This window comes from Lycorma delicatula, chromosome 9 (genome assembly GCF_047948215.1).
Source record: "Lycorma delicatula isolate Av1 chromosome 9, ASM4794821v1, whole genome shotgun sequence".
Taxonomy (NCBI): domain Eukaryota; kingdom Metazoa; phylum Arthropoda; class Insecta; order Hemiptera; family Fulgoridae; genus Lycorma; species Lycorma delicatula.
In genome coordinates, this window is record NC_134463.1 from 27152289 (window position 1) to 27171477 (window position 19189).

At 30.2% G+C, this 19189-nt stretch overlaps 1 protein-coding gene across 2 annotated transcripts in view; it reads right to left on the reverse strand.

Moving 5' to 3' along the window:
- Window positions 1–14359: 14359 nt before the first annotated feature.
- The window catches only part of LOC142330059 (uncharacterized), a 622505-nt gene continuing 617675 nt past the window's right edge, over window positions 14360–19189 (reverse strand). For both annotated transcript variants that reach the window (XM_075375092.1, XM_075375093.1), the window contains exon 6: window positions 14360–15124. In XM_075375092.1, the coding sequence (XP_075231207.1) occupies window positions 14858–15124 (267 nt within the window). In that variant the 3' untranslated portion in view covers window positions 14360–14857. The remainder of the gene's footprint in view (window positions 15125–19189) is intronic.

Genomic DNA, 19189 nt, shown 5'->3' on the forward strand with positions numbered 1-19189 from the left:
GTGAAAATACCATATCTGACTGGGATTCAAACCCGGGACCACATGGCATTTTCACACACGCTACAAATCATTCATCTCATCTTCTGAAGCATACCTAACGATGATCCCGGAGGTTAAAAAAAAAAGGTTTTATTACCATTTCATAACTTTTGCCCCTTTTACTCTAAAAAATTTAATCAAAAAATACCCTCTTACCCAAGGTAACTCATCAAAATTAATGATTAAAATCATTTACATTTACATCATAGTACGACCATTTCTAAGAAATCATACAAATATCCACAACTAAATGTTTTATAACCTAGAATTATTAGTGTTTTGGAAATATGAAACCTAAATAAATTCGGGAATATAATATTCCTAAATGAATTTAGGAATACTAAAATGTAAAAGATTTATTTTTTTAACAATACTTTCGATTTATGATATCTATAAAAAGTTAGAAAGAAAACTAATCTAAAAAAATTTGATTCTGTAAAGAAAAATTAAAAAATATACAAAAAATCTGGTAAAGTATTGTGTACATTCCCGGCTACGCGTCAAGTCATGATTACCAATATAAAGCATCAAAATCCCCAATTTTTGAATAAAAAAAATTCCGATTTTAGAAGCTTCCTTATTCTATTGGAAAACTTAGGAAAAATTTATTTATATTTATAAAGAAATGATCTCTACAAAAAAAACTGATATGGACGCCACATGACTTCCTTCTACGCTTATTAAATTACACACACATTTTTTTTTTAAATGAAAAGTACATAACATTTTATTTCATTAATAACCACCGATAGTTTTTTCATTTTTTTGTTTTTTTTTTGTTATTAAATTATTATTCATCGTTATTTTTTTTTTACAATGAGAGGTTAATAATTATTAATAAATCAATATATTTAAATTAAAAAAAAAGTTAAAAAAAAAGGATATGACGTCTGATTTGAATCAATCAATGTGCCTTCTCCTAAGACCCACATATTTCATTAATTAAACTTTTTGTTTAAGTAAGTCTGTAAGTCTGGAAGCAATAAAAATAAGTACCACTTATGATGAAAAGCTCTAAATGAGGTATTATCACTGCACTTAAGAAAAAGTCCAAAATTCAGATTTGTTTGAATTTTGGGCTTTTTTGGACACTTTTAGTTCAGTCGATTGCAATCAAAAGGAAAGGTGCACAAGTAGATATTACAACAGTTCTACATCCAAAATTTCAAAATCCTACGGCTAATCGTTTTTGAGTTATGCGAGATACGTAAATACGTACGTACGTTCAGATGTCACGCTGAAACTAATGAAAATGGATTCAGGGATGATTAAAATGGATATTTCCGTTGAAATTTGAAACCCGAAACCCGAAAGATTGATTTCAAAGAAAACGGTTTTTGAATATTAAAAAAAAAATGTATCACTTTTATGAAACTAATAAAAAATATTGCATTTTGAATCCGGAATAAATTTAAATGCCAAATATACTTTAATTTTAATAACCCATTAGACGATGAAGAAAAATGCAAAAAAACAATTTTTTCAATAATAAAAATTAAAAGAGTTGGAACCAAAAAATAATAAAAAAAATTATATATTTTTTAGAGGGGGAGATAGATTTTAAGTAACGGTTTTTTAAAAATATTCATATATAGGTTAAGCTTAAATTTGCTTAAGTAATGTTTCTTCTTAATTTACTACATTTTCAATAGGAATTAAAATAAGAAAAGTAACATTTTCAAAAAATCTTCCTGAATTTTAGGTTCAGGGTGTATAAAAAAAAAATATAAAAAAATGTACACATTTCTTGATATCTGTATATATATAAAGTATAAACTTTCAAAAACATTCAAAACTATTTGAATCGAAGGGTGATGGATAAAAAAACCGGGAAAAAATCTGGTGTTCACCACAGACTTCCTTGTACACACTACACATGCAATACATATACACATTTTTTTAAAATGAAAGATATAAAATTTTAATACCATTCTAAACTATAATTTTCAATTAATAATTAAATAATCAGATGTTTCACTAAATCTGATGTGGACACCATATGACTTCCTTGTTCGCATATTAAAATACATTTATACATTTTTAAAAGTACATAAAATTTTATTTCATTTATAACATCTGATTTTTTTCATACATTTGTTCTTGTTATTATTGAATTATTATTTATTGTAAATTTTTTTTTACAATGAGAAGTTAATAATTATTAATAAATCAGTATATTTAAATTAAAAAAGAAGTTAAAAATGGAGATGAAGTCGCATTAGAACCGATGTACTTTCTACTTGTAAGATCCATATATTTCATTAATTAAAATTTTATTTGGCTATAACTCTACAACCAATGGAAATAAAACCACTTATGACATATCGTTGAAAAGCTCTCCACGAGGGCTTATTATTGCAGTTAAGAAAAAGTAAAAAATCCAACTTTTTTGTATTTTGAGCTTTTTTGACACTTTTTCTTCAATCAATTGCAATCAAAAGGGGAGATGAACAACTAGATGTTACAACAGTCCTAAATACAAAATTTCAACATTCTACGGCTAATCAATTTTTAATTAAGCGAGATACATACATACGAGTACATACATACATACATACGTACGTACAAAAATGACGCTGAAACTAGTCAAAATGGATACACTGGATTGTCAAAATGGATATTTCCATTGAAATCTGAAAACCGAAATTTTTCTCTATCACAATAGTTCCTTTACTTGGTTCCAGAAAAAATAAAAACATATATTTCAATTTTAAGAGGTGGAAGTTGATTTTTTGAAAAACTTTTTTTGTGTTTTTAGATAAATTTTTTTTAATAATATTTTCTTTAAAATACTCTGAAGAAAATCGAAGTTGATTTTTTCGTGATAAATCGCACTCCTAAACGAATTAAAAAAAAAAATTAATATGATCAACACCGAGTATATAGAAATATTTTAGCCAAATTTGGAGAAAATCGGTTCGATCAGTCCTGAGATATAAGGGCAAAAGCAATGCGATATATATACGTTCGCAAGCGTAATATACATATATTTTTTTTCAGTTAGATGAAATTGTTGTACCCTAAAACGTACAGATTTGCAAGAATTTCCGATACCCATTTTTGAATTATCTCCACATTTTCTCTTTAATGTAGGCTATTCTAGCTATATTTGCTGGAAAAGTAAAAGATCGGACACACATAACGATCAGTAACACGTAATTTGCAATGTCTAAAAAAGCATTTTTCTTCAGTTAAAAAATAAAAAATAAATAAATAAATAAAATAAAAAATAAATCAGTAAATTTTATCATTAATCATTGAAAATAAATCCGAATAAATGAAATTAATCTATAAAATGAATAAAGTTTCAAATAGCTTAAAGTTCTAATACCATCATCTATAAACTAACTTAAAAGTTATGCATACTAGTAACTGAAGTCATTTTCATTACAAGAGGAAGTATGCACTGTAAAATATTATTATTAGTTATTTTCCTGTCGTTTACAAATATCAATAGTTGACCGAGTTTACATTTAATAAATTAACCCCACTTGAAAGTTAAGTAGTTTTTTTTTATCAACTATGTTATTATTATTCTTTAAGAATGCTTCATTAGAGAATGTTAGTATATTTTATGTAAATATTTTCCGTTTAAATTTCCTAATAAATAAAACAATGTCATTAATTACAGTTAAATTAATTAACTAGAATAATTAAAACGAATAAATTACTAATAAGAAAATAATAGATAAATTTCGCGTAACTTGAAATTTCTTTTAATTAAAACGCATTCATAAATGATAAATGACTAGAATAGATAAATTACACTATAACAACAAAATTATGACGAACAAAACACTATGTCATATTAGAAGCATACTTGTTTGTAAATGTATCAAATACTAACTAGAATGTTCGCATGTCTTAGTGACAGACTCTTGTTAAAGTGAAACGAATTACTACCGTATATTGAGTATGCAGTAAAGGGGGATGAACAGAGAGGTGCGCTTAACTGCAATAAATTACTGATATCATACTCACCTGTACTTTATAGCTTGTCATCGTATCTTTGCTGAGCGTCCGTAGTTCTCATATTTCCCTCTCTCTTCTAACGAGCGATTCGTTTTAATATAGACTACTGTAATATTGTAGTTACAGAGTTCACTTCATTTATATCTTATTAATATTCCTTATAATAAATAAAACACATTTTAATATGGTAACATAATATACGAGTTTTTAAATTATTTACTTTTATTAATTACTTTCTTGTACAAAGTAAAGGAAGTACTGTAGTCGCGAAAAATTTCGGTTTTTAGATTTCAACGGAAATATCCATTTTGACCACCAATTCATCAATTTTGATTTATTGAATTTTTTACATTTTAGTCAAAAAAAACACGTACAGACGTCACGCCGAAATATCTATCTAGCATAACTCATAAACAATCAGTCGTAGGATGTTGAAATTTTGGATTTAGGACTGTTGAAACATCTAGTTGTGTTGTTTCCCTTTTAATTACAATCGAATGAACCAAAAGTGTAAAAAAAGCCCAAAATCCAAAAAAAAATTGAATTTTGGACTTTTTCTTAACTGCAGTAATAAGCCCTCATTTAGAGCTTTTCAACGATATAACGTAAGTGGTACTTATTTTCAGTGGATCCAGTTATAGCCAAATAAAATTTTAATTAATGAAAAATTTGAATCTTACAAGGGGAAGGTACATCGATCGGTTCGAATCAGACTTCATCTCCTTTTTTTTAATTGAAATATACAGATTTATTAATAATTATTTACCTCTGCTTGTGAAAACATTTTTACGATAAATAATAACAATAAAAAAAAATGAAAAAATATCAGAAGTTATTAATGAAATTAAATTTTATGTACTTTTCATTTAAAAAAAATATGTATATGTAATTTAATAGGCTTAAAAGGAAGTCTTGTGGTTCCACATCAGAATTTTTTTTAATAAATAATTAGTTGTTTACCTTTAATTATAAATTGTTATTAGAATAAAGGTTTTTTTTTTAATACTGATTTGTTCGGAGATTTTAGTAAACGATTTTATAAATGTCGAAATAAATAATTTCGATGCCATTCTTAAAGTCTGTTGATATTAAGATTTGCTATAACACACACACACACACACACACACACACACACACACACACACACACACACACACACACACACACACAAACATATTATATATTACATAATATGTATATATATTACGTCATTCAAAACACACTTTATTTTAAAACTGAAATAATATAATTTACATTTCTACTATTTTTTTCCAAACCACGGATTTAGCGATGTTTTTTAGGATTTCAAAAACCATGGTAGAATTCCTAATTTACAATTACTGATACTTTATCAAAACTGAGTTTTGTAAATATAAAACTGCTTTATACAGGAATATATTATTACTTAATTTTATTTCCTACAAAAGAAAGGCTTTGTTATTTACATTTTTGTTATTACGTCATAAGAAGACGTAAATTACTTTGTTATTTTACATTGTCCTTCTTAGTTAATCTTATGTCTTTCATATATATTAGAATTAATATAGATGCTAATAAAATTTCTTTCTCTGAAAGTAATGTTTACTCACGTTATTTATTGTTTATCGTCAAGGGTGCAACAATACATTAGCTCATTAAAGAGTGCAATAGGAAACTAATTTACTCCTGAATTTTTCTAATGAGCCTGGAATGGGTTGTTTTTTATTTTGAAAAAGGCAATATATATCATTTTCAGAAAAATCGTTTATCTTTTGTCAGGTAATATAAAAATTTATTTTTTACGGCATCTATACGTGTTTTATTATTTAAAGACTATGACGGCTTCATTTCCAGTAACCGGTACATATTACTATACTTAAAATGTTACTAGTTTCTTTAATTTTTATCAAATTTTTTCTAAGTCTTTATCCAATGTATTTCTAAATATTTCATAATTTTATTATTATATTTTTTATCATAATTATATTAATATTAATTTTATTATTTTTCTTAGATCACCTTTTTTTCCTCAACAAATAAAGCTATACTCCACTCATATTCGTATTACAGATAACAACAGAACAACATAGCAATGATTTCATAGCAATGCAAAATAAAATGGTTCTCTGTTAATTGACTGATTATCGAAGGAGGGGGGGACATATAACAAAAATTTCTGGCGTTGGAGATATCAAAATTATCCTATTTGTTTTAAAGAACTTTATTTATGTCGCCAGAAGCTAGTTTCTACTTAAAATTTACTTTATGGAATTTAAATTTGCGTTTTTGGCAATCCCAAAATTAAAAGGTAGTCATTATAATTATATATGAAAAATTAGCTTAATACTACTATCACTTATTGTCTGGATATATAGAAGCCTATTTTCTTTCATCCAGGATATTTTGGTTTCCAATCCTTATCAATTTTTAATACGCTAACAAATTTATTTCTTAATTTAAACAAAAGGAAGTGTGCTGTAATTGGGCGTCATCTTGTATAATTGTTAGAGAGAATAAATAAATAAAGTATAAAAATGTTCCTTATTGAGGAGATAGTGTAGACTAACTATATAATGCATATATCTTCAAAAGCGGTGTGTTAATTTGTTGTTTACTTTGTGTTTGTGTTAATTTGTTTTATTAGTTTTTCTTACGACAGTATTAATTAGTATTGGTTACAATGAGAGTAATGCTGTTCATTTTATAACAATCCTTTAATTGAGTGAAGGGATAACGTACGGTTTGATATCATCAATATTTAGCCAAGGTACAATGCAAACTTTTTATTAGTTTAGCGTGTTTAGTTTAGCGCAGAACACAAACATATCTTAATAAGACTGTTATGAAGTTTTTTATTTTTTAAGATTGACTGATGTTTCAAGCCAAGTCAACATGTACCATTACAAAGGAGCGTTTGGATATATATTCTTGAGAAACAGTAAATTTGCTGTTTTTTTTTTACTGTTCTGTTCGTTACTGGATTCATTCCTATTTTTCTTGCTACATGTAAATGAATTTCATGTGTAAACCGGTAACGCGACGAGGAATCTATCTACAGCCACCTTAAAGGAGTTTAAAGTTAAAACTTTAAAGGACTAAAGTGAAATCGGTGGTTTGGATATTGGTTGAGGTCTTCCCTAAAGTGAAAGTCTCTTGGTGTTATAGTTAAATACTTTTTTTTCAAAACTTTAATATGTCGATTAGACAGATAAAGTTTTCAAGGTAATCTGTAATTTGTAATTGAAGAAAATCCGTAGTCTAAAAGATACTTTAAAAGGATAAGTGCCAATAAAAAATATGAAATCTAACAATTATGTAATGTATTTATATAAAATATTATAATACTTATAATATTATAATATTTATATAAAATATTTATCATTTATATTACTTTTTTTTCGAAACTTTTTCATACTCAAAACTTTAATTTCTATAAAAATATTCGGTAATAAGATTAATTAAATTAAGCTTATTTTAGTGATTTACACATTTAAAAACTGTTTTCCTAAACTCAATTTGTTAGCGTTATTTTTCAAGTAAGTCTTTATGGAGATATTTTATTTCCCGTGGAACTGACTAGTTCCAGTAGTAATAGATAAACTAGTATTCTTTATTAGAATTTTTCTTATACCTGTAACTATATTTTATTTGAATTTTAGCAATTTTAATCAGCCTTTCTTAACTACAAGTTAATTCCATTACAATTATTTATGTAATAATATAAATAAATTTAAATTTAATAAATATTTAGACCTTTGAAAATTTTTCTCTGTAATTTAATTTTTACAAAATAATTATAATTTATTAAGTTTGTACATTCTAAATAAACATTTATTTAAAAATATTATGCTAAAGGTGGAGGTGAATTATTCAGTAATTTAACAACTAAGCACTAACTGGGTAGCTACTGAACATTTCAGATCACAACAAAACAGCTGTGTTTGATAAATGTTTGAATTTAGTTACCTAGCAACTATTTGAGTTTAAGGTAGTCAATTAAGATTACTTTATACAGATGTCAAAACCGGACGGATATTTCATGCAGATTCATTCTGTTATGCCTAAGGGTCTTCTTTAATCCATACCTCATTTTCCATTTTCTATCTCAAATTCTCCCTTTCTGTACCATTTCTCTCCACTCATAGGAATCCTCTTAATGGTTCTTATTCCATCAGGATTTCCTTTGAAGAACAACTGATTCAACCAACTTTATTATTTTAGCCTTCTTCCAGTCCACTTACCTGTCATCACAGGATAACAAGCGTAATGGAAGTAGCCAATCAAAATAACACGCGCGCGCGCGCACACAGCAAGATAAAAAAGATAATAACTAAAGAAGTAAAATATGTACAATAAATTAAAAATGAATAAAAATTCAATCACAGGTTTTAAAGAAACATCTAAAAAAAGATTGTAATTATTAATGTTGCACTAATATAATTATTTTAAAGATAACCTACAATAATTTAGAATATTTTATATAAATACATTACATAATTGTTAGATTTCATATCTTTTATTGGCACTTATCCTTTTAAAGTATCTTTTAGACTACGGTTTTTTCTTTAATTACAAATTACAGATTACCTTGAAAACTTTATCTGTCTAATCAACATAACCTTTTTTCATTTAAATACATCTCTATTTTGGTTGTCTGTTTATGTTTTCTGTGATAACTTGAATAAGAATAAGAAATAATTTGTTGGAACGGTCTTCAATACAGAATCGAAAAACAATTGAAACTTTCTTTTACTTGTAAAAAATAAAAAGCGTTCGTAAAAAACATTTAGAAGATTTTAAAAAAAGTAAAAACATTTAGAAGAGTCGTATAAAATCATAAAACTTATATGTAAAAGAATTACCTTTTGATTGAATTAATGCGCTTCGTTCTTTTTTGTTTTGTTTTTCAACATAAGACAAGATTTTAAGAAAAACTGAATGACTATAAAACTTTCTGTTGAATTAATCAACGCTTTTAAACTACCATTTAAAAAAGGAAAAAAATTGGTTTCGGTTGTATTTTTAAAATTTAAGGATCTATTATTTTTTTTTCAACAGAAATGTAAAAAAGATTGAAAACTAAGTATATTGTTTTCAACATTCAAATGTTTTTAATTAGTTACTAGAAATAAGTTTTCGATTTAAGCTTATCCTGCGAGAGGAAGGTTTTGGGAAATACTTCCTTCTTATAAAAGAATGTACAGTTCACAGGATTTTTTGAAAAGAAATTAATATTTAAACTTACCATATTTTCAAACTTTTGATTTAAAAACAAACTAAAGCATTAAATTAAGACAAAACAAAAACTAAAAAAAGAAAAATAATATTAAAAAATGTGTAAAATATTAGCACCTGAAAAAATAAAAACACCTGGCCTAAAACTTCTTTAATATTGCCCAGGATTTGACGAAAATTCCCGGGCACTTTAAACTTACGACGTAAGGCCAAAAATCGTATGCATTCCACAAGAATGTGGCGCATAATGAAGCGGAAGTTGCGTCGCATGCATACTAGTGCGTTTACTGCTGACATCAGATACCCGTGAGTAGCTCTCGTATATCCTATTCGCAATCAGCACAGGACGACTTCCTTCTTGTATGAGGAGACCCATGGCAACACAGAACCTTTAATAAGCCGGAGTTTGGTATCTACCGTAGCCGTTCAGACGGTACTTAGGATTAATGATATTTAAAGCCTTATTTATAGCGTACAATTTAGCAGTAAAGACACTCGTAATATCAGGTAGACCAAACATATAGGTTTGGCCATTAACAATAAACGCGCAGCCGATGATGGTATCGTTCTGTTTCGACCCATTTGTGTATACCACTGCGTCCGGGTTTACCTTGAAAAGGATATGGTGAAACATTTGCTGAAAGAAAATAGGTGTTGTTGAATCTTTGTTGTATTTCGCGAGGTCAAACATAAAATGTATGCGGGCAATTGTGTCCACAGAGGATATGAAAACGGATAAATAGGAAAAATAAAAGGTAGTCCAACGAGTACCGGCGATACAAAGGACCACTCCAGCAGAGCGCAAGCGTGCTGAAGCTAGAACTAAATACAACTGGGTTCGCCCACATGCCCAGAAGACATCGTTCGAAACTCACTACGTAGAGCCATTCAACCATCCGCACGATAGTTTCCAACTTGGATTACGGTTGCGCTTCGTAAGATGACGCAACATCACCAGTGTACGTGTAAGAAGAAATAGTGTAGAATGTTGTAATGTATTTGTGGAAGGGTATATGTTGTAATTTCTGTAGTGTTTCTGGTGTAGAGTATGTGTACAGCGTAGAGTGTTCTGCAGATCGGTGTGTAGTGGGAAGAACAACTGCAGAGGCTAGGCCCGTGGGGACGCCAACCCCCAAAGTCTTAAAGAATAAGACTCCCGTCGGGGGAAAATCCTGTATAATTCTCTGTTCTATGTAATCTTAAAATTATAACTAATTTTTCAAAAGGCATTACGATAATGCCTTATTATTCCCATACGTTAAGTAAATGGTATTTAAATAAAATATGATGTATTATGGTGCAAAGCTAAAATATATTTATTGCATACTACCTTGGTTTATAAATTTAAAAGCCCATAGTTACGAAAAAAATCTTTAGCATATTTCTCTACATTTTGAAATTACCAAATATATATAAACAGGTTCATTTATTTCGAAATGTAAAGAAATATTCTAAAGATTTTTTATATATATGTAAGGATCACCATCGCGGCTTTGTCCACGCTGTATGGTTACTTGCGTTTCCCATCGTGTTCAGCCGGTGTTTAGTCCCATCTAGCCAGGGGGCTCTGCCCTCTGGACCTCCTGTGTTCATTAAACGCATGCTTGAGAGAATAATAATAATAAATAAAAATTAAAGCCTGTCCAATTTACAAAAAATATCGCTGAATTGTACTTTCTTGATAGCAACAGTTTGGTGAGTACAGGCTTAACTTTGAGTGATCTACGAATGCGGGATTCAAAACAGTCGGCCTTGTATCTCAAAAATATTAATTAATTATAACTGGTTACCCGTACGAAGTATAGGTAAAAATGAATTTTGCCCGGGTTTTTATCGTTACCGACAAACATCACTCGGAAGTGGCCGTACTTCATTTTTCAATTTTTTAAAATTACTTTTATGTCTTTTCAAACACCACTTCCTAGTGGTGTTTGCCGGTAATAAGAACCGGGCAAAATATATTTTTAACCGTACGAAGAACGGATAATCAGTTCTTCCTTTTTTTTAGTTATAAAATATTATTATTAATATTTTTAAGATGGAGGTCGGGTGTTTTGAAACACTTACTACTTCTTTTGCATATACTTCTTTTGCAGATAACGCGTCAAGTATCTAATTGCAGAATCAGATTAGCACCGGTTGCAAAAAGCACAAGTTTTACAGCACGGGGCCAGAGACCGAGAAGCGATGCATCGGGTCTAAATTTCGAACAGTTGCCCATTTCTCGCCTGCGGAAGAGGCTTTGGAGCCTCACGATGGAGGCATGGCAGCATGAATGGCACACCACTACTAAGGGAAGATCTCTGTATAGATTTATACAGGATCTGGGGGGATGGTATGCCTCGAGTTCATTTTTAAGGGCTGCGGGTGCCCAAGTGCTCACCAACCATGTGAATTTGATGCAAATCTGTTCAGGTTTCGCCTAGCGGCTGATGAGTTGTGTGTCTGCGGGGAGGTCCAGTCGAACGAACATCTAATGTTCGACTGCCCTGCTCTTGGGGGGGGGGGGCAGAGACAGGGCCACCCTGGAACTTAGAGGTCAGGGGGAAAACTGGCCGCTCGTTAACGGCGAGTCAATGTGGCGTGAGCCGCATTGTCGGACCGTGTGGGAGATCCTCGATGAAGTTGCGATATTCAACCGTCATCGTTAGATTGTTTAATTTAAACGGGATTTATTGATTCCTGTAGCGTGTCTGTGGGAAGTCTTCGTTGAAATAATGGCTGCCATCAGCCAGTAATAAGCTCCAAGCGCTTTAAATGGTGGACAGGCACTAGCTGGCAAACAGCGACCGAGGCGTGGCGGCTTAAATTGCCGTCTTTTTAACTTATAACTTTTTAGTTTTAAATTGTAACAAGGGGAGCGCCTCCCCAATCTAGTTTTAATTGTTACAAGTGAGCGGTAGGGACACATAAAGCGGGTGCTGTACGGCACCCAGCTTAACCGCTCACGCAAGATAGGAGCTCACTAGGAGCATTAAGAATAACGAGGTCGCAAATCTGTTTTTGAGGCAGAGTAGCTGTTATTTGGCACGGAACATTTGGTCTATGCTCTAGGGCGACCGAATGGGGTGGTGGCGGGAGAGATGCCAGCTAACTAAAAAAAAACTTCAAGGGTTGCAGATTGTACAGAGAAATACTGGAGAGAAAAGAGGAGTACCACGTCTCAAGGACTGCTATTAATCTGCCTGAATCTGGGTCCAAAGGATCGGAATGTTTTCAGTTAGGCAATGCAAATTTTCCCGTGCTAGGACAGAGTAGATAGGAACCTTACTGATTCTAACAACCTCCCGGGAATCTATGCTGCGATAGTGGAGCGTGGATACGACGATACCTCTAAACCATTTCAGTGAAACCAATTTTTGAAACAATTTCAGTGATTGTAACTAATTTCGGCTTAGAGGTTATTCTGTGTATACGACGAACCATCCAGATGGCAGGACACATCGAGGAAGTAGTTAAAGGTTCACTAAGGCATGACCAACTTCTGGGATTCAGTAGATAACAAATTCAAGCTTGCATACAATATAAAGTCAAAACTTGGATAGTCGCCTGACGTAGAAGTGCCACGTGGTATAAAAGAGGAAACAGCTAAATATCGTATAGGGAACTAAACTGGTAGAAGAAACTCACAGTTAACGTTATCTAATAAACTATTGATCTACAGAGTTATACTTCTGGGAATATGGGATCCAGATACGGGATACGACTTGAAACAGCAATATTGAAATACTACAAAAATTCCAAAATAAATTGGGGTGGACCATAGGGAGAGACGCCGTGGTTGTTAGTGGTTGAGAAATTCATGACTATCTAGGATTACCTTCTGTTTATGAAGATATCCAAAATATTTGCTCGGAACAAACAGAGGTTAGACAAACGTAAATTATCTGGCAGTAAATCTATTGTACAACAGGGATGATATCGGATGACTGACTGATTTGCATGTGCTGACCTGGGAGATTTAACCAAAGGAATAACCTGGAGAAGGAACCTAGAAGTGGGAAGTCAGGAAGGATAACTCTGTTACTGTGTAGTGAATGTCACTTTGAAAGTCTACGAATTATAGTTATTTTTATTTACTGACGATTGATTTCATATATTGTTATTTTTACTTTATTATTTTTTTCTTCCTGCGATTTATTTCTAGTTTTATGTTAAGTATTGAACTTTACTTGGACCACCTGTACAAGTACTTATTCTTATAAATGGGTTGTTGAATCTTTGGGTTTAATGATGGATTTCATCGAGGACCTATCTTCAAGCGATTATCATGATTCAAATTTACTTAAGGTATTCTTTGAATATACTGATTGTAAATGCTAACAAATAGACAAAAAAGTCACATCATAGTTCAAAACTTAATTTTAAAATTAAGTAAAAGATCTCATTTCTGTTGCACATATCACATATTGTTTTCATAGCCATTTGTCATACAAAAAACAAAATTATAAATAAAATGGAAATAACTCGTATAAATAGCAGGAATATTCAATCATAATTAGAAATATAGGAATACAATAATTTAAATGCAAAAATGTGTTTTTTTTAACATATATGGAAACTAGTGTAAAGTAATTTGTGATTCTGATTCTCTCTTCCTAATCACTTCCTACGTTTCCTTTTTTCTTTATTTATATGAAAATAAAAAATCATATTCACCAAATTTCCTTTCTAATTTCTAGCAATTTACGAAAAAACTCTGCTTTGATCAACGCTCCAATCAATATTTGCGTTATGAATATTCTTATTTATTTTACTTGATAAGAAGGAGAAAGTTTTATAAAGTTACCTGTTGGCATTTTAGGAATGGTAATAATAATACTTTCGAGTAATCATATTTCTTAAAATTCAAATAAGGGATTGATAAGCAAAGGACTTAAAATTGACTTTAAAATAATTCTTTGAAGAAAGAATATAAAATATCCCTTTAAATATTAAAGTTGTATAACTTTAATAAAAAAAATAATTAGCTCGCTGTGTTAATTTAAGGTACCCGCAGTGAGTTGAGACCGCATAATACAAAACATCTAAAAATAATAAGAATTAAAAAGTATTAAAAAAATAATTTCAACCTGTTTTTTAAAGAAATTTATAGTAATAAAAACAATAATTGTATTAAATAATTTCTCTTTATTTCATTGTATTACTAACCTACATCAATAAAAAAAGAAAAAAAATGAGTAACATAATTTTAAGATTATTTAAATTAATTCATCGTACATCAAGTCATTTATTTTACAGGGAAGGACAGATATACAATAATGAAAATGATTTAATTTTCTACATAAATACTAATAATACAATTTAATTAATTAATTCGGTAAAACAGTAATAAATTATATAATGGTTATTTGGTGAAAATTGTATTTTTTAAGTGCCATTGTTCTTCCTAATTGTATTCGATATGAATAATTTTTTAATTATAATTATAACATAATAATTATTATACATGGTGTGATAATATTTATAAGTACATATAATTTACAAAATGTATTATTATATTTTTAATAAATACTATTATTTATTAATAACAACAATATTTCATTTAATAATAATTAATTAATTGATTTATAATACATAAGAATGTTCAGTTGTTATATTTTAAAAAATAATTAAATTTATCATAACAAAACTAGCAGTTGAGCGATACAGTTGTGCTAGGTTCGACTCCCTGTAAAGAAAAATGTCTGTAAGATATATATTCTTGAGGAAGCGGTTGATCTCGTTTACTCGCTACTTCACGTTGTTTTTTAATTTTTAAATAGCCTAAAACAGACACAAGTATAATAAATACTACAAATCCCATAGCACAGCCTATAATAAGACCGAGTCGTCTAGTTAATATTGAAGCAGCAGCTCCACTTCGTTCTGATTCACCATTTCCTTCTAATGTTCTAACCTAAAACAGAAATAAAAATATTTTAATATTTCGAAATTGCTTTAATAGGAAGTTATTACACCCATATTTTACTACATTCTCCGTTCTAATTTTTAGGCTATATGTATATATATTTAATTTTTTTATTTTTTGATCGATTGATATCTTTAGCGATTCTGTGTAAATAAATTTTCATAAAAAATTAAATATTTAACGGTTCAGCAAGTAGAGGGATGGTGGTGTGGCGACCGGTTCAGCAAATACATATTATTATTTATAAAATTATTATCTTTTTAAACTTACTGATTTTGTATTTTTCTCCACATTTAGTATTTTCACAGAGCTATCTGCCTCATCATCATTTTTTAAAAATAAAAACTAATTAAAAACATAATTTAAAATATTAAAATTATCGAAAAAATTTTCTTTTAATAAATTTTTTTATAATCACTTCAACAGTTGAAGTCATTAGCGATTTATCCATGTAATGTAACAGTACCCGTTAAATGTGTACTCAGGCTGACCATTCCTAAGATGCGTAATTAATTGAAACCCAACCACCAAAGAACACCGGCATCCACGATCTAGTACTCAAATCTGAATAAAAGCAACTTTTATTAGGATTTGAACCTGAGAACTTCAACTTCATGGTGATACTGCTATTATTTCAATCTATTAGTAAATAATGAAACTGCTGCTTTTTGTTATAATTTGATTATATATTTTTAAACATAAAATTAAATTCGCTAAATATAATTACCATGTTAAAATATTTATTCGTTCATTAATTACAATTTCTTCATAATTTTTAAATATTATTTTTCTGAAGAGTAAAGAAATAGAATTTGTTCTGTTGATTTCCAATATTTTCATTTTTCTACAGTTAAAAATATGTGTTCATTTCCCTTAACATGAATAGCGTAAATATATTTCATACATCGTTTTATAAACTCGCAAAATATTTCTTTAGTTATTTATTTTTACTTTTTAAACTTCTGTTTGTGATTTCTAGATAGAATTTATTATTTTTATCATCTATTTAATAATTTAAATTAAATTTTATAAAAACCGTTCTGATAAAGTATATTTTCCACCTTAAAGTTTATTTATATACTTTAGGCATCATTTGATTGTATCGGAAATAACATCAAAAGAATTTTTTATCGGGCAATCCAACCATTTCCAACTCCCACGCACAAACTGCGGCGAGATCATCAAGCAAAAAAAAAAATATATACAATCTTTATGGAATGTCAGGATTCAGTCAATTCTTGGTCGAATCAGTGGAAAAAATATTGTTGATGAATATTAAGTTAACATATTATTCGTACGCAATAGTTGAAAAATTATGATTAAAGAAAGATTTTTAAATAGAAGACGAGTTTATTTTTTAAGAAAAGCAATATGAGTTAATTAACTGAACATTTTTAAACTAACCTCGTATATTCGAACTGAAATATAATTGGTTTTAGAAAAGTGTAAATAAAAAAGTCGTGATTAACCTTGTTTTACCAGTACAATATACTCATACTTTATGATTACGGCTAATTTACTATTGATAATAATAATTATTCCTCGATAAAAATTTTTAACGAATAAAGACGTTATGAATTAATGATTTTTATTAAAAGATTAGTTGCATTGTAATTAATTAACCTTTATCTGAAAAAAATTATTTATTTCAGTTATTAGTAGTAAAAAAGGTTTAACAAACATTTCACATAATGGCCTTCAATTAAAACATTCATAATAAAAACTTACACCAATTTTACTGAATATTAATTATAATAATATTAATTACATTATAAATAACATTAATAATAATTTTATTTTATTCACATAAATTTTAGTTTGAAAATGATTTAAAAGAAAGAGATATAAAACCGTTGATGATTAAGGAAGGACGGCTCTGGATAGTAGGATACAAAATTTAATTCTTTTTTGCCTTAGGTTAAATAACATCTTTCTTTATCTATTATAATTTTAGAAAAAAAATAACGGAAATTGATACAGATGTTTCACGAAATAAGATTCTTTTTAAATTTTATTACCTTTTTAAAATGGACACGTATTTAATTTTTATATTTTTTAATTTGTCTTTAATTATGTAATAATTTTTATAAACATACAAAATGATTTTAATTATTATCTATTGCGAATAATGTAATGATAATTGTTAGTAAAATCATTTTACACAATGATCTCATAAAACTAATATAAAATTTATTTATAGTTGAAATTAGGAATAAATTTTACAGTATAAAAATTGATAACTTAAAAAACGTATAAATTTGATTTATTATTTCATTTAAAAATTTGGTTTTAACGTTTTTTAAGCGTAGGACTTCAGTTATATGCTATCATTTGTTTAAATTTTTTTAAAAATTTTATCGAAAAATTAAAATTATTATCGATCATACTTCTATTCACAATGTTATTTGTTTCAGGATAAAAGTTACAGGTTGATAAAGCTAGATGAAACCTTTTTCAACAGTAAATGGATTATATAGAATCCTCCTTTTCCCATGGCTTTAGCTGTACTGGACTCAAACGGCGGAACGGATTATGCTAACAGGATGATGGATTGTAGAATAAATAATGGAAGAATAGCAAATATGAATTTTATATAAACTCCCTTTACCGCTGAAGCATGCCACGACTAAGGGAAAGTCTCTGTATAGATTTATACAGGATCTGGTTGGTTGGGGGGGGGGGGGTATGCCTTTCCTTCGTTTCTAAGGGAAACGGGAGCCCGAGTGCTCTCCAACCATGTAAATTTAAACCAATATTTGTTTTGGTTCCACCTGGCAGCTGATGACTGTGCGTCTGCGGGGAGGTCCAGTCGAACGAACTCATGATGTTCGACTGCCAGCTCTTGAGGGGGTCAGAACACAGGCCACCCTGGAACTTAGAGGTCAAAGGGAAAATTGGCCACTGACAAGCGGCGAGTTAATGTGACGAGAGCCGCATTGTCGGGCCGTGTGGGAGTTCCTTAATGCGGTTGCTTTGTTCAACCGACATCAGTAGTTAGTTTACCTAAGGGAAAACACTTCTACCGCGCTGCTGTAGGAAGCTAATCGAGTAATATAGCTGGCTACCGGCCAGATTAAGGCTCCACGCGCTTTAATGATGGACAGGTACTTGCTGGCATTCAGCGGCCTAGGCGTGGCAGCGAATTTCTGTCTTTGACGAAATAAATTAATTATTGATAGTCATATATGTTTTAGTAGTTGGCGGGTTGCGCCTACCCATTTTAGTGATGTACGACAAACGGGCGGTGGAACACGCAAACGAGTGTGAGGTATGTACCACGCTTATTCCGCTCACGCTTTTAGATTAGCTCTAGGAGCTAGAAAGGAAACTGGTCGCTGAACTGTTTCAAGAATCAGTAGCCGTTTGTGGCACAGACATTCGGTCTTATGCTTTAGGGTGACCGAATGGGGTGGTGGCGGGAGAAATGCCAAGCAAATCAATCATACCTTTGAAGCATGTGGCGACATCCGCATTGTCGGACCGTGTGGGAGTTCCTAGATGCAATTGTTCTGTTCAACCGGCATCCGCAGTTTACGTAAGGGAAAGACTCTTACTTCATTGCCGTGGGAAGCTAACCCTGAGTATGACTGACCACCAGCCAATTATTATGGCTCCAAGCGCTATAAAATGTTGGACAGGTACTTGCTGGCATTCAGCGTCCTAGACGTGGCAGCGAATTGCAGTCTAGACGAAATAAATTTTATTTATAGATGTGTATATTTTTAGTAGATGACGGGGTGCGCCTACCCATTTTAGTAAATATATAACAAGTGAGCGGTTGGGACACGTAAGCCGGTGTTGTATGGCACCGCGCTTAGTCCGCTCATGCTGTTAGGTAAGCTCTAGGAGCTATGTTAGGATACTTGTCGCTAAACTGTTCAAGGCTCAGTTGCCGTTTGTAGCACAGACATTCGGTCTTAGGCTTTAAGGCGATCGAATGTGATGGTGGCGGGAGAATTGCCAAGCAAACCAATTTAACATTGAAACATGTAGTGTAAAGGCGTGGTAACATTAAAGCAAGTGGTGTATGGTACCACGCTTAGTCCGCTCACG